At 38.1% G+C, this 15,614-nt stretch overlaps 1 protein-coding gene across 1 annotated transcript; it reads left to right on the top strand.

The window, feature by feature from the left end:
• The first annotated feature begins 1,451 nt into the window (after positions 1-1,451).
• On the top strand, positions 1,452-14,414 carry LOC113643709 (hemicentin-1-like). Its single transcript, XM_027148126.2, has 7 exons — positions 1,452-1,493; positions 8,979-9,066; positions 9,588-9,611; positions 9,820-10,068; positions 11,784-12,062; positions 12,217-12,483; positions 13,679-14,414. Exons 1-7 carry the CDS (start codon positions 1,452-1,454, stop codon positions 13,780-13,782), a joined length of 1,053 nt encoding a protein of 350 aa, XP_027003927.2. The 3' UTR covers positions 13,783-14,414.
• Positions 14,415-15,614: the final 1,200 nt, after the last annotated feature.

Here is a 15,614-nt window from a genome sequence, read left to right as displayed (position 1 = left end):
TTTCCAATTTGTGCTTCTGTGGCCATAGCTATGTATTAATAATTCTGAGTATTAAGTTCAGTTATTTCCAAATGCATACAGTGTGTATTTTTTTTAAGTGATTAATATAATAATTAAAAAAAATAATTTAAAAGCCCCAATGTTCTAATACGTTATGTTAGAATATATTGTGCAATCTGGGAATCTACTAACTTCCTGTGAATTTGTGTACTTATTTTTCTGAAGATATATCTACAATACTTCCATTTTGAGACAAAAGGAGAGCTAAAGATGCAGCTGGATGTCTATATAAATCTGCTGCTGACAATTACAGGTAAGCTTACTCTATCCCATATATTATAATTAACAGATATAGGTGGTGTTTTTCTTTTCTGTACGGGTATTGAAATGTTCAGTAGTAAGGACTAGGTCATTTACATGAAAGTTGCTTATTTTAATGTCTATGTACTAAAGTTTTTATTGTATAATTAAAGCAAGATTGTACTTGTTTTCATATCATTATACATAATGTAGCGCAGTGGTCCCCAACGCGGACCGGTCAATGTTTGATCATTTTACCGCAGCCCGGTGGGGGCGGGGTTGGGGGGGGGGCGGCTATACTATTACATTAAAATTAATAATTTTTATTTAATTGTATTTAAACAAGCCTTTTTAACTCACTACAACGCTAAATCAATGAGAACCCTGAGCTTGTTTCTTCGCAAAAAGACGGTTCCATCTGGGGTAATAGGAGACAATGACACCCGAAGTGTGTTGCTTATGTCCAGTTTATCCCGTTGTATTATTTTGGTTGCTGTCACTGCAGAAAACCCCGCTTCACACAGATAGCATGTCGGAAATTGCAATAGGGATTTAAGTGCTGTGGTGGCAATCTCAGGGGATTCCACCATGACTTTAATCCAGAACACCAGCAGAGTTTCTAACTTTCTAACGACGTCTGTTTCGTGCTCATTTTTGGGTTAAATTTGAGCAAACACAATATACACGTACACCAAGCACTGCTAAACATGAGAAAGTACCGGTGAACAGAGAGAAGAGCGATACACACCTTCTCTCCACCAAAGCTACAACGCCAGTGCCGTTTGCAGCCGCTCAGCTCCAGACGTCACCTAAACTGGGCCAGTATTATGATATTTTGCGAATGCGCGGTATTGGTGCGGCTTTAGGTGACGTCTCAGCTCCCGGTTAACCTCTCGTCCATGTAAAGTCGCAAACCCGAGAGAAATACACCACAGTAAATAAAATGGAAATAATTTAATGTTCCTTGGGCGGCCCGGTACCGGTCCGCGGCCCGGGGGTTGGGGACCACTGATGTAGAGTATATAGTGAAAAAATCTATGATGAACAGATACAGAACACTCACTTTTAATTTCCTGTTATTTAACACATTTTCTTTTCTGTTATTAATAAATGTGCTAAAAACACATTAGTCACTTAGTCTTTCCTGACAGATGTCTGGTGGTTTTTCAGCATCCGCTTTTCAGCTACAACCAGTATGTTTCTTGCTACTTTCTACCGCATATACTTTTCTACTGATTTTATGTTAACTTTATGAGTTTGGATTATGATAAACATTCTTACTTATATTGGTTATGTTGTATTGCTATTTTTGCAAAGCCCTTGCTGTTATAATGTTGCTTTGTAAGTGGAGTTCTATGTTGACTCCTTAAGCTTGCTGAACCTATGAACTTTGTTAATTCCTCTACTTCTACCTCCTACTAAAGGTTAGGTACACACACCACTCACACACACACACACACACACACACACACACACACACACACACACACACACACACACACACACACACACACACACACACACAGAGACACAGTATTTTCCGCACTATAAGGCGCACCTAAGAGCATACATTTTCTCAAAAATCGGCCGTGCGCCTTATGTGTGCACTGAGTTCCAAAATCTGTAATTATGTTATTGTGCGACTTTGGTAAGCGCTCCGCTTGATTGACTGTCGGACCATTTCCCGCTGACACAGGGACGTAAATTACACAACGTACGCTGGCAGCGATAAACCAATCAGACACATTACGTACCTCCACCACGCCCCCGGTAGGTATAACTACCGGTATGTTGCAAAACAACATTTGTTTCTTCCTAACCATTATGCGCTCCACACTCCAGTCCAGTAGGTGGCGGTAAATGCACCTTAAGTTGGTTTGCCATCCGCCAATAAAAATCAGAAGAAGACATTTACATTTACATTTACATTTACAGCATTTGGCAGACGCCCTTATCCAGAGCGACGTACATAAGTGCTTAAATCTCTAACACTGAATACATTAATGCTGGTTCACTAGGTTACATACTTAAGATACCATGAGTTTAAAACATTTGTTCAAAGTTACAATGAAAAAGTGTCAAAGGTTTTTTTTTTTTTTTTTTTTTTTTTTTTTAAATGCAAAAGATAAGGAAAGAAGTGCTAGTTGAAGTGCTTCCTGAATAAGTAGGTCTTCAACCGCCGCTTGAAAATAGCCAGTGACTCGGCTGTCCGGACCTCTATGGGAAGTTCATTCCACCACCTTGGTGCCAGTACAGAGAAGAGTCTTGTAGTATACTTGCCTCTTACCCTGAGAGATGGTGGAACCAGTCGAGCAGTGCTGGTAGATCGGAGGTTGCGGGGTGCAGTGCGAGGAATGATGAGGGCTTTGAGGTAAGAGGGGGCTGGTCCATTTTTGGCTTTGTAGGCCAGCATCAGTGTTTTGAACCGGATGCGTGCAGCTACCGGAAGCCAGTGGAGGGATCGCAGTAGCGGGGTGGTATGCGAGAACTTTGGCAGGTTGAAAACAAGCCGGGCAGCTGCATTTTGGATCATTTGCAGAGGACGGATTGCGTTCATAGGTAGACCTGCCAGCAGTGCATTGCAGTAATCCAGTCTAGAAATGACAAGAGACTGAACAAGTACCTGGGCAGTCTGTGTGGACAAAAATGGCCGAATCCTTCTAATGTTGTAGAGAAGAAACCGACATGAGCGAGTCACATTTGCAACATGAGAGGAAAAGGACAGTTGATTGTCCATGGTTACCCCAAGGTTGCGAGCTGTGGCTGAAGGGGAGATCAGATCGTTGTGCAAGGATATAGCAAGATCGTGACCTGGGGATGGATCACCTGGGATGAACAGCAGTTCAGTTTTGCTAGGATTGAGCTTTAACTGATGAGCAGTCATCCATGATGAAATTTCTGCCAGACATGCTGAGATCCGGTCAGAAGCTGTGGCATCTGAGGGTGGGAAAGAGAAGATAAGTTGTGTATCATCAGCATAGCAGTGGTAAGAGAACCCATGTGATGAAATAACTTCACCAAGAGAGTGAGTATACAAGGAGAAAAGAAGAGGACCAAGTACTGAGCCCTGTGGGACGCCAGTGGAGAGTCTGCGTGGAGCAGATGTCACTCCCCTCCATGTTACTTGATATGAGCGTCCTTCCAGGTAGGAGGCAAACCATTCCCAAGCTGATCCGCAAATCCCAAGACTCTTGAGGGAGGATAAGAGAGTCTTGTGGTTGACCGTATCAAACGCTGCTGAAAGGTCAAGGAGGATAAGGACGGATGATAGTTTGGCTGATCTAGCAGTATGTAGCTTCTCAGAGACATCCAAAAGGGCTGTCTCTGTAGAGTGAGCTGCTTTAAAGCCAGACTGTTTGGGTTCTTGGAGGTTGTTCTGTGAGAGATAGACAGACAGTTGATTATAGACAATGCGTTCAAGAATTTTTGAAAGAAATGAGAGAAGTGATACCGGTCTGTAGTTACTGATGTCTGATGGATCCAGAGCAGGTTTCTTTAGGATGGGAATAACCCTTGCTCTCTTGAAAGTAGTTGGTACCTGACCAGATGCTATGGATCTATTGACGATAGTAGAAATGAAGGGCAAGAGGTCTTGTGAGATGGTCTGGAGCATAGTGGTAGGGAGTGGATCCAATGGGCAGGTGGTAGGATTGCAGGACTGGATGAGTTGTAAAATCTCTTCTGCTGCCACAGTTGAAAAATGTGACAACGAAGGTGTAGGGGAATCCATACTCTGAGATGTAAGTGCAGTCGGGGCTGAAGTGAAGGTCCGGCAGATTTCCTCAATCTTCTCCTGGTAGAAAGAAGCAAAGTCTTCTGCAGTCAGGGAGGATGAAGGTGGAGCCGGGGGGTTGAGCAGAGAAGAGATGATGTTGTGGAATTTCCGAGGGTCATGTGAGGAAGCTTCAAGCTTTTCCTTGTAGAAGGAAGTCTTGGCAGAAGTCACATCTGAGGAGAACTTGACAAGAAGTGTTCTGTAAAAATCAAGATCTGCATCAAGTTGTGATTTCTTCCACTTTCTCTCTGATGATCTTAGCTCTCTTCGATTGTTGCGCAGCACATCTGAAAGCCAAGGAGCAGAAGAAGAAGTTTTCTTGGGTTTAGCGAACATAGGGCAGAGGGAGTCCATAGTTGAGGAAAGAGATGAGAGGAAAGTATCTGTGGCTGAGTCTAAGGGTAGTGAGGAAAAAGACTTAGCATCAGGAAGGGAAGAAAGAGTGCCAGAAGCTACAGATGAAGGTGAGACAGAGTGAAGGTTGCGGCGAGTAAGAGCAAGGGGGTGAGAGGTAGTTTTAGGTAAGATAGGTAGAGTGATGGTGAAGGATACCAGGTGATGATCAGAGACGTGGAGTGGGGTAGCAGTCACATCTGTAGCTGGAGAAGGACGGGTGAAAACCAGGTCCAGGACATTGCCTCCTTTGTGTGTGGGGATGTAGCTGTTGAGTGTGAGGGAGAAAGAGTCGAGAAGAGACAGGAGGGAAGAAGAATGTAGCTTGTCAGAGGGGAGGTTGAAGTCACCAAGCACTGTCAGGGGGGAGCTATCGGAAGGGAAAGCACTAAGCAGTGAGTCCATTTCTTCCAGGAAGTTTCCTAGGGGACCAGGAGGGCGGTAGACAACAATGATAACAAGGTTGATAGGAGAGGTAACTGAAATGGCATGAAATTCAAAAGAAGAGATGGTTAAAAGACAACATTTGTTTGTCTAAGAACCCCTTAAAAAGGCACCAGTGAAGAGACACACTTACGAGGCACAATTCAAAATACAGGCTATCGGTTACGCGGTTGTAAATGGGAATAGAGCAGCTGCGAAAGAATTCAACATCAATAGTAGAATAAAGCTCAACTAAACTCACTGTTTTGCTTCTGTTACCATTTTTGTAGACCGTGTGTTTTAGCATGCGCCTTAATGCGCATAATTCACAATGACGTCATGACGTAAATTCCTTCATCCCGCCGCTGTCTTCAGATATTAATACAATCAATTTAACACATTTGAAGTTCTTTGTAATCATAACTTTAGTTGAATACGTTTCTTACATTTACATTTTGCAACTAAAACACCCAGTACAGGCATTGATGTGCAAACGTGGGTGTTTTACGTGTCTTAAAGATATAAGGTTAATAAACTAATCTTCAAAAACTTACAAAAAAAGCATAATTTTGAAATGTTTCTTTCGCTCCATCAGTTGTTTAAAAAAATAAAGTAACCGAGTTAAACACTCGTACGTTGATAAGACATTAAATCATAACCATTTCCATTTGTTGCTGTATCAGTTCAGTGATTTACGCATGCGCAGTAACAACAGCTCATTGGTACTCAGTATGTCGGACGCGTCCGAAAGAAACAGTTCTCAGTTCAGTGTACTGGTGATTCGCTGTATCAGTTCAGTTATTCAAGCATGCGCAGTATCAACAGCTCATCGGTTCTCGGACGCGTCCGAAACAAACAGTTCCCAGTTCTGAACTGATGATTCGCTGTATCAGTTCAGTTTTTCACGCATGCGCAGTATCAACAGCTCGAGCTCACAGTTCTCTCAGCACAACATGTCTCAGTTCAGTGTACAGGACAGAGGTGGCAAAAGTACACACATCCTTTACTCAAGTAGAAGTACAGATACTCATTTTTTAAAAGACTCCAGTAGAAGTAGTGACTACACTCTTTTACTCAAGTTAAAGTAAAGAAGTATTGGCTCTGACATGTACTTAAGTAAAAAGTCGCCGTTATTACTACCTGTTTAGTGTCATGCTGGTAACTGGACGTCATGTTAATATATATATGTGTGTGTGTGTGTGTGTGTGTTTGTGTGTGTGTGTGTGTGTGTGTGTGTGTGTGTGTGTGTGTGTGTGTGTGTGTGTGTGTGTGTGTATGTACTGTATATGAATATATAATTTTGGAGTGTGCTGATGGATATTTGTTTTCATCAGCCACAAGAGTGTTACGAAAGGCAGGCACTGATGTAGGTGAGGTAGGGTGGAGTCAGCGTTCACATTCATCCCAAAGGTGTTCAGTAGGGATGAGATCAGAAAACAACCACATATAGCAGGAAAGGTCAGGTGACCCAATACTTTTGGAAATATAATGTATACCAAGTGTATCACCAAGGCCATATCCCAAACTGTTGTGAGATTCCAGCTCTCTCCTTGAAAACAACTCAAAATTATTGTGATGTTTTACAAATGACAAAATTAATGTTAATTAAATTAAGCACTTCGTGTTTTTTGGGTTGACACCAGGGGCGGTTCTAGGATTTCACCTTTAGGGGGTTTTAGCCCTCAGTGAGAATTTAAAACAAGAAGAGTTCTATATTATATATTATATGACAACTCTGGTAATAAGAATAGTGAAATTTCACTGCTTTTGGTTGCCGTCTTTGCGTCTTTCCGCCGATTAACGTTATAGATAAACGCCTCCAGCTCTGACTGCGCGTGCACGCTGCGCGTACCTGTGCTTCTCCGTTCAAATAAAGCAGACAGCTGAAGACGCACTATTGAAAGACTACAACACAAGCGTGTAAAACCAAAGTAAAAAAAAATCGCTCTTGGATCAAACTGATAAATAATTTTCTTTCCCATCGACGACATGTCCTGCATTTTAACGTAATTTTTATTGTTTATTTATGAAAGTAAAAATTATCCTTATAGTTTTAGGGTGGCTGAGATTACAGACAGGGGGCTGAAGCCACCCTAAAAAAGGGCTAGAACCGCCCCTGGTTGACACAATTCGCAACGCATTCGCCAGGAATCCTTTTTGACGCCGATTATTTCAAACATCTCCCTCATATATGGACATGTGTGTTCAGGAATGTCCTCGTTGTTAGTTATTTTAACATCGGTGACTCCCTCTGAATTAACATTAGCCATTTTGTAGGCGTGCTGCTCATTGTTAGCTCTGCTATCCTTAGTCTATGTCTGATAGCCAGTAAATAATACAGTACACCAGTCACATGGGGAAAAAGCCGCACAATGATAGGCTGGAAACAGCGCTCAATGAGAAGAAATAATATTAAAAGTAACGAGTCCGTTTTGAAAATGTAAGAAGTAAAAAGTACACATATTTGTGTAAAAATGTAATGAGTAAAAGTAAAAAGTTGTCGAAAAATAAATAGTGGAGTAAAGTACTGATACCAGAAAAATTTACTTAAGTACAGTAACGAAGTATTTTTACTCCGTTACTTCCCACCTCTGGTACAGGAGTTACATATACTCCGGGATATTAGTTTATTTAGAGTCGGAGGGGCTGTCAGGCATGACCGGAAGTGAATAACTTTAGTAACTTATGGATTAGCGCTGAATCAAGACGCGAACTGTTTAGAACGAATTAGTCCGATTTGGTGAACTGGTTCATCCAGTTCACTAAAAAGAACCGGTTCAAAAGAACGATTCGTTCACGAACCGGCCATCACTACAGTCACATCGGGCAAGTTAATTCCACCCTCCACAAAAATGGCCAAACGAAAGATGGACAATAGAAGCTTTCAAGACGGATGGGAGGCAGATTATCTGTCCACGAATATAAAGGACAGACCTGTTTGTCTTGTGTGCGGAGCTAACGTGTCTGTAACGAAAAAATGTAATATAAGAATGATGAAACGAAACATGAGTAATATAAGGACCGGGACGTAAAGCAGAAGCTCCAGAAGGAGATGAAAAAAGTCTGGTTTCCCGGCAGACTATGTTCATGAAAGCAAAATCAAAAAGTGAAGCTGCTGTAAAGGCTGTAAAGCTTTATTGTGCAGCAGAGACTGCAAAATCTGCCTGGAACTTTAATGAGGGAGAGTTTGTCAAAAAATGGTGAAATTTTGGTATGGTGAAAGTCTGCGAAATGAACACCTCTGACATGACACATGCCATTTGATGTCTATCAGAGCAAAGGGTTATGGGAAATTATTTTAACATCTTTACAGCATTACAACATAAAGCATTCACACACACACACACACACACACACACACACACACACACACACACACACACACACACACACACACACACACACATAAAAAAAAACACGAAAAAATACTGTGTCCTTCTTTCAACCTTTAAAAAAAGTGTTGGTTTTGTAATTTGTTGTGCAAAGGGAAATGTGTCTACATGCAAAAAGTCTTTTCACAACTCACCAGGTACAGTGACTAAAAGAACAGAACATTATTGTGGGCTTGATTTAAATCCCCTAGATGTTATTAGTTACAATTTGTCTCAACACAAATCTTCTGTTAAAAGATATCATTTAAAATGTTTTTTTTTCTTATGTTAGATTTAGTGGATGTTAAAATAATTTGCATTTCCTAGTCAGACTCTATTAGTTAAGGGTTAAGATGGTCATGCAATGACTGGGAAAGTAGATAATGTAGGTTTACAAGTCAAAGGATTGTGTAAAGGACTAAATAACATGCAGTGAATGTTTGATGAAATGAACAGTAGGAACATATCGTTCCACTGCAGATTACAGGATTGTGCTTCTGTGGCCATCGCTATGTATTATTAATCCCAAGTACTAAATCCAGTTATTTCCAAATGCATATAATATGTATTTAATATGCATATAATATGTGACTAAAATAACAATTAGAAAATGATAAAAGAATAGCCCCAATGTCCTAATACGTCATGTTAAAATATATTGTGCAATCTGGGAATCTCAAAACTTCCTGTGACTTTGTGTACTTATTTTTCTGAAGATATATCTACAATACTTCCATTCTGAGACAAAAGGAGAGCTAAAGATGCAGCTGGATGTCTATATAAATCTGCTACTGACAATTACAGGTAAGCTTACTCTATCCCATATATTATAATTAACAGATATAGGTGGTGTTTTTCTTTTCTGTGAGGGTATTGAAATGTTCAGTAGTATGGACTAGGTAATTTACATGAAAGGTTGCTTACTTTAATCTGTATGTACAAAAGTTTTTATTGTATAATTAAAACATGATTGTACTTGTTTTCATATCATTATACATAATATAGAGTATATAGTGAAATTATCTATGTTTTATCCGTCTGTGGCTGGACTGGTGTAATCTAAAAGCTATATGATCGCTTATTTGTAGAACGTCAATAAGTTTATATATACCTTTGGTGACTTTGCTTACAACAACGTGACAACTTTTAAATAAATTTTATTAGGTTTTGCCAAGTAAGCAGTAACCATGCCTTCATTTTAAACAATAAATGTCACTAATTTATCCGGTTATGTGTATTGTTGTTGGTGTTTATGTAAGTAAATCTTATTTCATCCTTAATTTAGGAAAAATACATTTGAAAAAATGAATTGTGTTTTATTTTAGGAATTGTGCAAGTGGTTACTGCAGGTGAGTTGATCTATTTTGTATCTTTCATTTTTTGCTGTATATTTACATACTTTTGTGTTTGTCTGCCTACTTATCTGTCTGCTTGTATGTCTCATGGCTATCGTTCTATTCCATAGAACAGAACGATAGCCATATCGAAGCTGGATCTGAGTGTATATTTCATTGTTTAATCGGTTCTGAGTTCCGTGATATATTTTTCTTTTCCTAGCTAAACCACAGATGGTGAGGATCTCAGGTCCTGATGAGGTGGTAGCTGGAGTGAATACAATCTATGAGTGTTCTGCATTCTGCAGTCGCACCTGTTATTATACCTGGAATGTGAAAGAACAGTCATTTCCTGGAAGCAAACTTACCCTGACTGAAAATGGTGTAGACAGTTTCATTTCAATAACATGCACAGTGACAGATGAAGACAATAAGCACTTTGTCAGTGAGATCAGATCGGTCACAGTGATAAGTAAGTTCATCATGCTGTCCAGAATAATCCGATTTCTCTGAATACTTTGTTGGGAAAAATCTTGATATGTGCTCTTATTATATGAACTATTACAATTGATGTCGTAGGACATATGGGGGTAGGCCAGATGTTGTAATAGTGTTGAGCTATATGAGTTATATGATTATAATATATGTATATGTATTTTTAATACTAATATGTATTTTTAAGTGATTAAAATAACAATTAGAAAATGATAAAAGAATAGCCCCAATGTCCTAATAAGTTATGTTAGAATATATTGTGCAATCTGGGAATCTCCAATCTCCGTATAATAGACGCTTGAGACAAGTGTTAACAGAGATAAGGTGGTTTATTGGGTTTATTGAAGTTATAAAACTCAGTACTCAGAACTCTGAGAATCTGAGAAAAACAAGAAAAAGGAAACCTGTCCTTTAGGAGAGAACAGAGGAACTAAGGCTTAAAAATAAAAATGCATGTGCAGACCCAGTCTGGACAAACAAGACAGACTGAGATCATAAGTCTAGCAAACTTAAGGAGTCAGATAAACAGCATAAACCTCCACATATATGCAAAAAAAATTATAAAATACAAAAGCTTAGCTTAGTAATAGTGCAGTACACTTAAACTAATCAAACAAAACGTAATCATAAGTCAAATACCACTAATATATGATCCAGTCGATTCTGAACCAGAAGGTTATTTTAATCAAAACCCATAATCCTAACCTATGATCATAAACTTATGTCATAATCATATTCTAAATCAGAACTCTTATATAGAGTATCATCATTGATCATTTTATATGTAGAGATGTGATTAATATAGGTATTAATATAGGTGGATATCTCATACATAGGTTTGACATAACCGTGACATACACGGTTATCGTATTCATATATATTGGAGATTGGTCCACGAGACGTGTATTCTGTGTGATACGTGACGGGGAAGCGTACAAGAAGTTCTCTGGAGCACATTTTTAACCACAGTTTTGACAATGCAGCATATTTTTTAATAAAAAGGCAGAAGTACAACAACAGAAAAAAAAACAAAAGGCCAGACTTGATTTTTGGTAAAAGGCAGACTTGTTTTCGGGGAAATGAGGGGGGTCAAGGGGCGATTCTGTAGAGTCAGGGAAAAAACCCAGACAGGTCAGGTGGATTGAGGTAAGAAGGTATAGACTCACCTAGAGGTGCCAGGGTATATATTGAGGAGATTTCCTTTGGAGGGGGCTCTTGCTCTTGCTTGCTTGCTTTTTTGTGTTCAAACTTTTTTGGGTGGCATGGGTTCTGTTGGGTTTTTGTTTGATTACTTTTGACTTAAAAATTTTTCCTTGAGCTCAATGGAATTGTTGGCTGATTGTCGGCAATAAAGAAGTTTGCTCATTCTCATCCAGGTTTAGAAAGTCTTCTCATTGTTTAATTTGTATCAATTATAGTGTAACAGTAAAGTTTATTTTAGATAAATTGTTGAATAGTTAATGTAAATAGTTAATTTTATAGTAAATACTTAAATAGTTCATTTAAATAGTATTCAATATTCGGCTAAAAGTCTAAAAGTGTGATTCACCCTGCAATGTGTCCACTCGGAGGCTCTGAGTTCCGAAAACTTTCATGAGCTTAAATTCAATTCAGTTAAATAATAGTTGACCAACAGTTTTTCATATGCAAGTGTCATCTTTGATTTAGTGATTGTCCTTTGAACTCTTACAGATCCCATTTCTGTGAAGCCATCAACTGATCAGTCAGTACTTCACCAGCAGCCAAAAGTGGGACGGTCATTTCGTTTAACATGTGATGGGGCCTTCCTGCCAGTCACAATAACCTGGCTTAAAGATGGTGCACCTCTTATATTAGACTCCAGGATTAGCCTGTCCCCAGACAACCTGACTCTGTCTTTTAGCATTTTGAAAGAGTCAGATAGTGGCCAATATCAGTGCAAGGTCCTTAAAGGAAGTGCCAGTGTAATAAGCAAGGCCTACTGGATTTATCGTAAGTCATTTATTGTATTTATTGTCAAATATTTCCTTACTGTTCCAATAACGTCCTGTCATTTAATGTATCAGATTATTCAGATAATCAGATCAACATACCTAACCTTTGGATAAACATATGACCTGATGTTTCACATGACCTCCTTCTGCAGTTGGATATGTTATCATTAACCTGACTGGGACAAACCATGCAGAAGTAGGCATGCAAAGTGAGTACACCTGTGAGGCACAGTGTGGGATGGATTGCACAGTGCAGTGGGCTTTGCATGCAGGCTTTCCAAGAGGAAAATTTATTGCTGAGGGTCCCAGGATTCTCTGGACCCCTTCTGACATCGGACAAACGCAGGTCTTCACTTGCATCACTCTGAACCCGGGAGCAGGAAATATTGGACAGGTCTCCAAAACTGTAACTGTTGTAGGTGAGTAGTTTCCTGTAACAGAACTCTGAGGCCATCTAGTGGTTAAGAGCAGTACATTATTTCCACACTTTACAGACTGAGTTACATTAGAACTGTTTTTGAAATTCTTCTTCTTCTTCTTCTTCTTCTTCTTCTTCTTCTTCTTCTTCTTCTTATTATTATTATTATTATTATTATTATATTGTGAAGTGTATACTATGTGTATACACCACTACCTCAGTTAATGTTTTACAGGAAAAACCTGTGACAAAGAAATATTTAAGGAAATAATCATTAAAATAAATATATAAAATAAACAAATAATTTAGGGAGATAAAGAACATCTTAAAGAAGCATGTAAAATCATGTAATTAGGACCAGTGAAAGTCTGTGTTTTTATTTAATCATATGGGCATTTTATCTTTATTTTAATAATAATGGATTCAATTAATATAACTAAACGAATAAAACCAAAGAAAGGTATTTTTATAATTATCTGTAAAATTTAATTAAAAAAAAAATCTAAATTCCTGTGAGGAAAAAGTAATGACACCCCCACATTTATTTGTACTTAAATTGGATAAAATTACTTACAGGTGTATCACATCAGGTGCAAATTATTTGAACATTGTTACAGAATATTTTGAATATTTTAAATCTCAGACCTTTAGTTTACTCTTAATTGTTAAAGTGATATGTTTTACCATGATGAGATCCAAAGAGCTCTCTGAGGCCTTCAGAAAGACGTTTGTTGATGCTTATGATCTTTTAAGGGATATAAAAAGATGTCAAAAGAATTTGTAAACTTTTTTCCAGTTGATATCAGAAACTGGTAGATGGGGAAAGGGGGAAATTCTAGCTATTAGGGTGTAGGGTGTTCTAACTTTTTCCTTACTCATTTTGTTGATTTCTTTTGTTTAATAAGGGAAAACTGATTTTTGTTGTTGTTGTTGTTGTTTAAAAGAAATAACATCACTTTCATCTACAGGTAAAAAAAAAAAAAAAACAAGATCATAAATTGACTTGTTGACATTTCTTAATAAAGAATATTTAATGGAGCGTCTTATTTTTCCAAATGACTGTATATATTTAAACCCCGTTACCAAGCACGCCGCTTGGTATACAGTATGTTAGGTTCATTAAGTTTTAGATGGATTTTAGTATTGGCAAGCTTTTAATGTTGTGATTAGTAAACAGTGTGTTTTGCTCTTTGCAGAGGCACGGCCACACCCCAAGCCCAGTAACGCTGTATCAACCAAACCCAGTGTAACTGTGGTGAGCAGTGCAACTCTGCTTATGTTGGTTTCTGCTTGTGTTTGAGGATCATCATGGAAGCAGAAGCTCTACACACAAATTGGCCAAATTGCTTTTATTCTACTATTGGACTTCTGGGTAGAGTAACTTGATTTTAGTTCACCAAAGTCTTTACAACACATCTGATTCAGCTTACTTTGTACTGACATGTACTGTATGTTTAAACATAAAACTGGTAAAGCCTAAATGTGTTTGTTCATTTTAGAGATGTTCATAGAATGTTCATATTACTAAACAAATAAGTGGCCTACAGTTTCATAGAAACCTTCTTCCAATTAGACCCCTAAAGAGCAAAAGCAAGACGTGACAAGGAAAAAACTCCTTCAGTCAACATGAGGAAATAACCTTGAGCAGACTCAAGCTTTTAAGAGACAACAATCATTATTATTTATAAATCATTATTATTCTGAAACTGTATACTGTAAAGTCAAATGGTATTATATTAGTTAAAAGTATCTTGAAAGAAGTATATTGTGAATAGATTCCTAGGAAGAGAACAGGACAAACCCTATAATCACAACAAGTCGACATTATACAGGTGACATCATCATGATATTTGGGCACAAATTTGCTTGCACCCTAACCATCTTTTTGGACTGATACTTTTGGACTGATAAGTCAATGCTGATTGAAAATATTAAAAAAAAAAAAAAAAAAAAAGTCAAACATAAGAGAAATTGTCACATCTGATGGAACAAACTCAATCAAACATATGGTAGAAATCCTAGGAATGCATATGACTGATACAACTAAATGTATTTTGGTGCATAGATAAATTAACAATCCTGTATGTTTTTAATCCAAATCTGACAACACTATGAGTTGAGTATGAGTATACTTGTGAGCCATAACCAAATATACAAACAGATGTTCTGTAATTCCTCCTCCTCCTCCTCCTCCTCCTCCTCTTCCTCCTCCTCCTACCACACACACACTCTTGCACAAAGAAATGGTACAATCATGCAAAATGACGTTAAAAACACACCCTTTAAACAGTAGGGTCATCAATCAGAGCAGTCTTCATGTTTAGCAGATAACACGGGAAAAGAAAACACACCCAGAGGGAAAATGTATTTACGCAGCTGACACAGTGAGAGGTTTCAGTAACAGGTTTCAATGTTCAAGTGCACTTGAAAGAACTGGGTCTTCCATCACTGACCCTTCATGATTGTTTGTAAATAATAAAAGTTTGAAAAATGTATACAAAGTCTTAACATAGTATTAACAGTAACAATCTAAACGCAAATTATGGTATATAAAAATTCTATATATCTATAAATATATCTAAAATTAAAGGTACACTGAACACATCAACATTTTTTTTTTTGCAGAACAGGCAGTGACAATGTTTGCTCTGTATTGCATGATAGGATTGTCTTTCTCTGGGTGCCCTTTATTCACACATTTCCTTTGATCCTCTATCAGTGATATGCAGTTGTAACTCTGCTCACCCAATGTTAGGTTTGTCTCCTGTTATATGTGTGCTGCCTAGGAACAAATGAACACACATATACTGGTAAATACTGGTTAATAATTGACAGCTTTACTGCTCTGAGGCTCCATTTCGGTTTCATTACTGTGAAATTATATTCACTGAAATTTTATTGCGTCTCTAATAAAAACAAAATATATATGATGTTGTTAGACAGGAATGCATTACATATAAAATAGTCCACATGTGCTAAGAGAACTGTAAATGTTTTCTCTGAAGATAACGTGTGACTATTTTGTTCTGTTTTCTAGTTCTGGTGAGGATGGGTTTGACATCAACAAATCAACAAAGTGGAAAATTAAAAATCAGCTCTATAGTGAACTTTATAACTTCATAATTTTCTTCT

Source organism: Tachysurus fulvidraco, chromosome 3 (assembly GCF_022655615.1).
Source record: "Tachysurus fulvidraco isolate hzauxx_2018 chromosome 3, HZAU_PFXX_2.0, whole genome shotgun sequence".
Classification (NCBI taxonomy): Eukaryota; Metazoa; Chordata; class Actinopteri; order Siluriformes; family Bagridae; genus Tachysurus; species Tachysurus fulvidraco.
The sequence above is the reverse complement of the archived record's forward strand: the minus strand, read 5'-3'. Positions and strand labels throughout refer to the sequence as shown.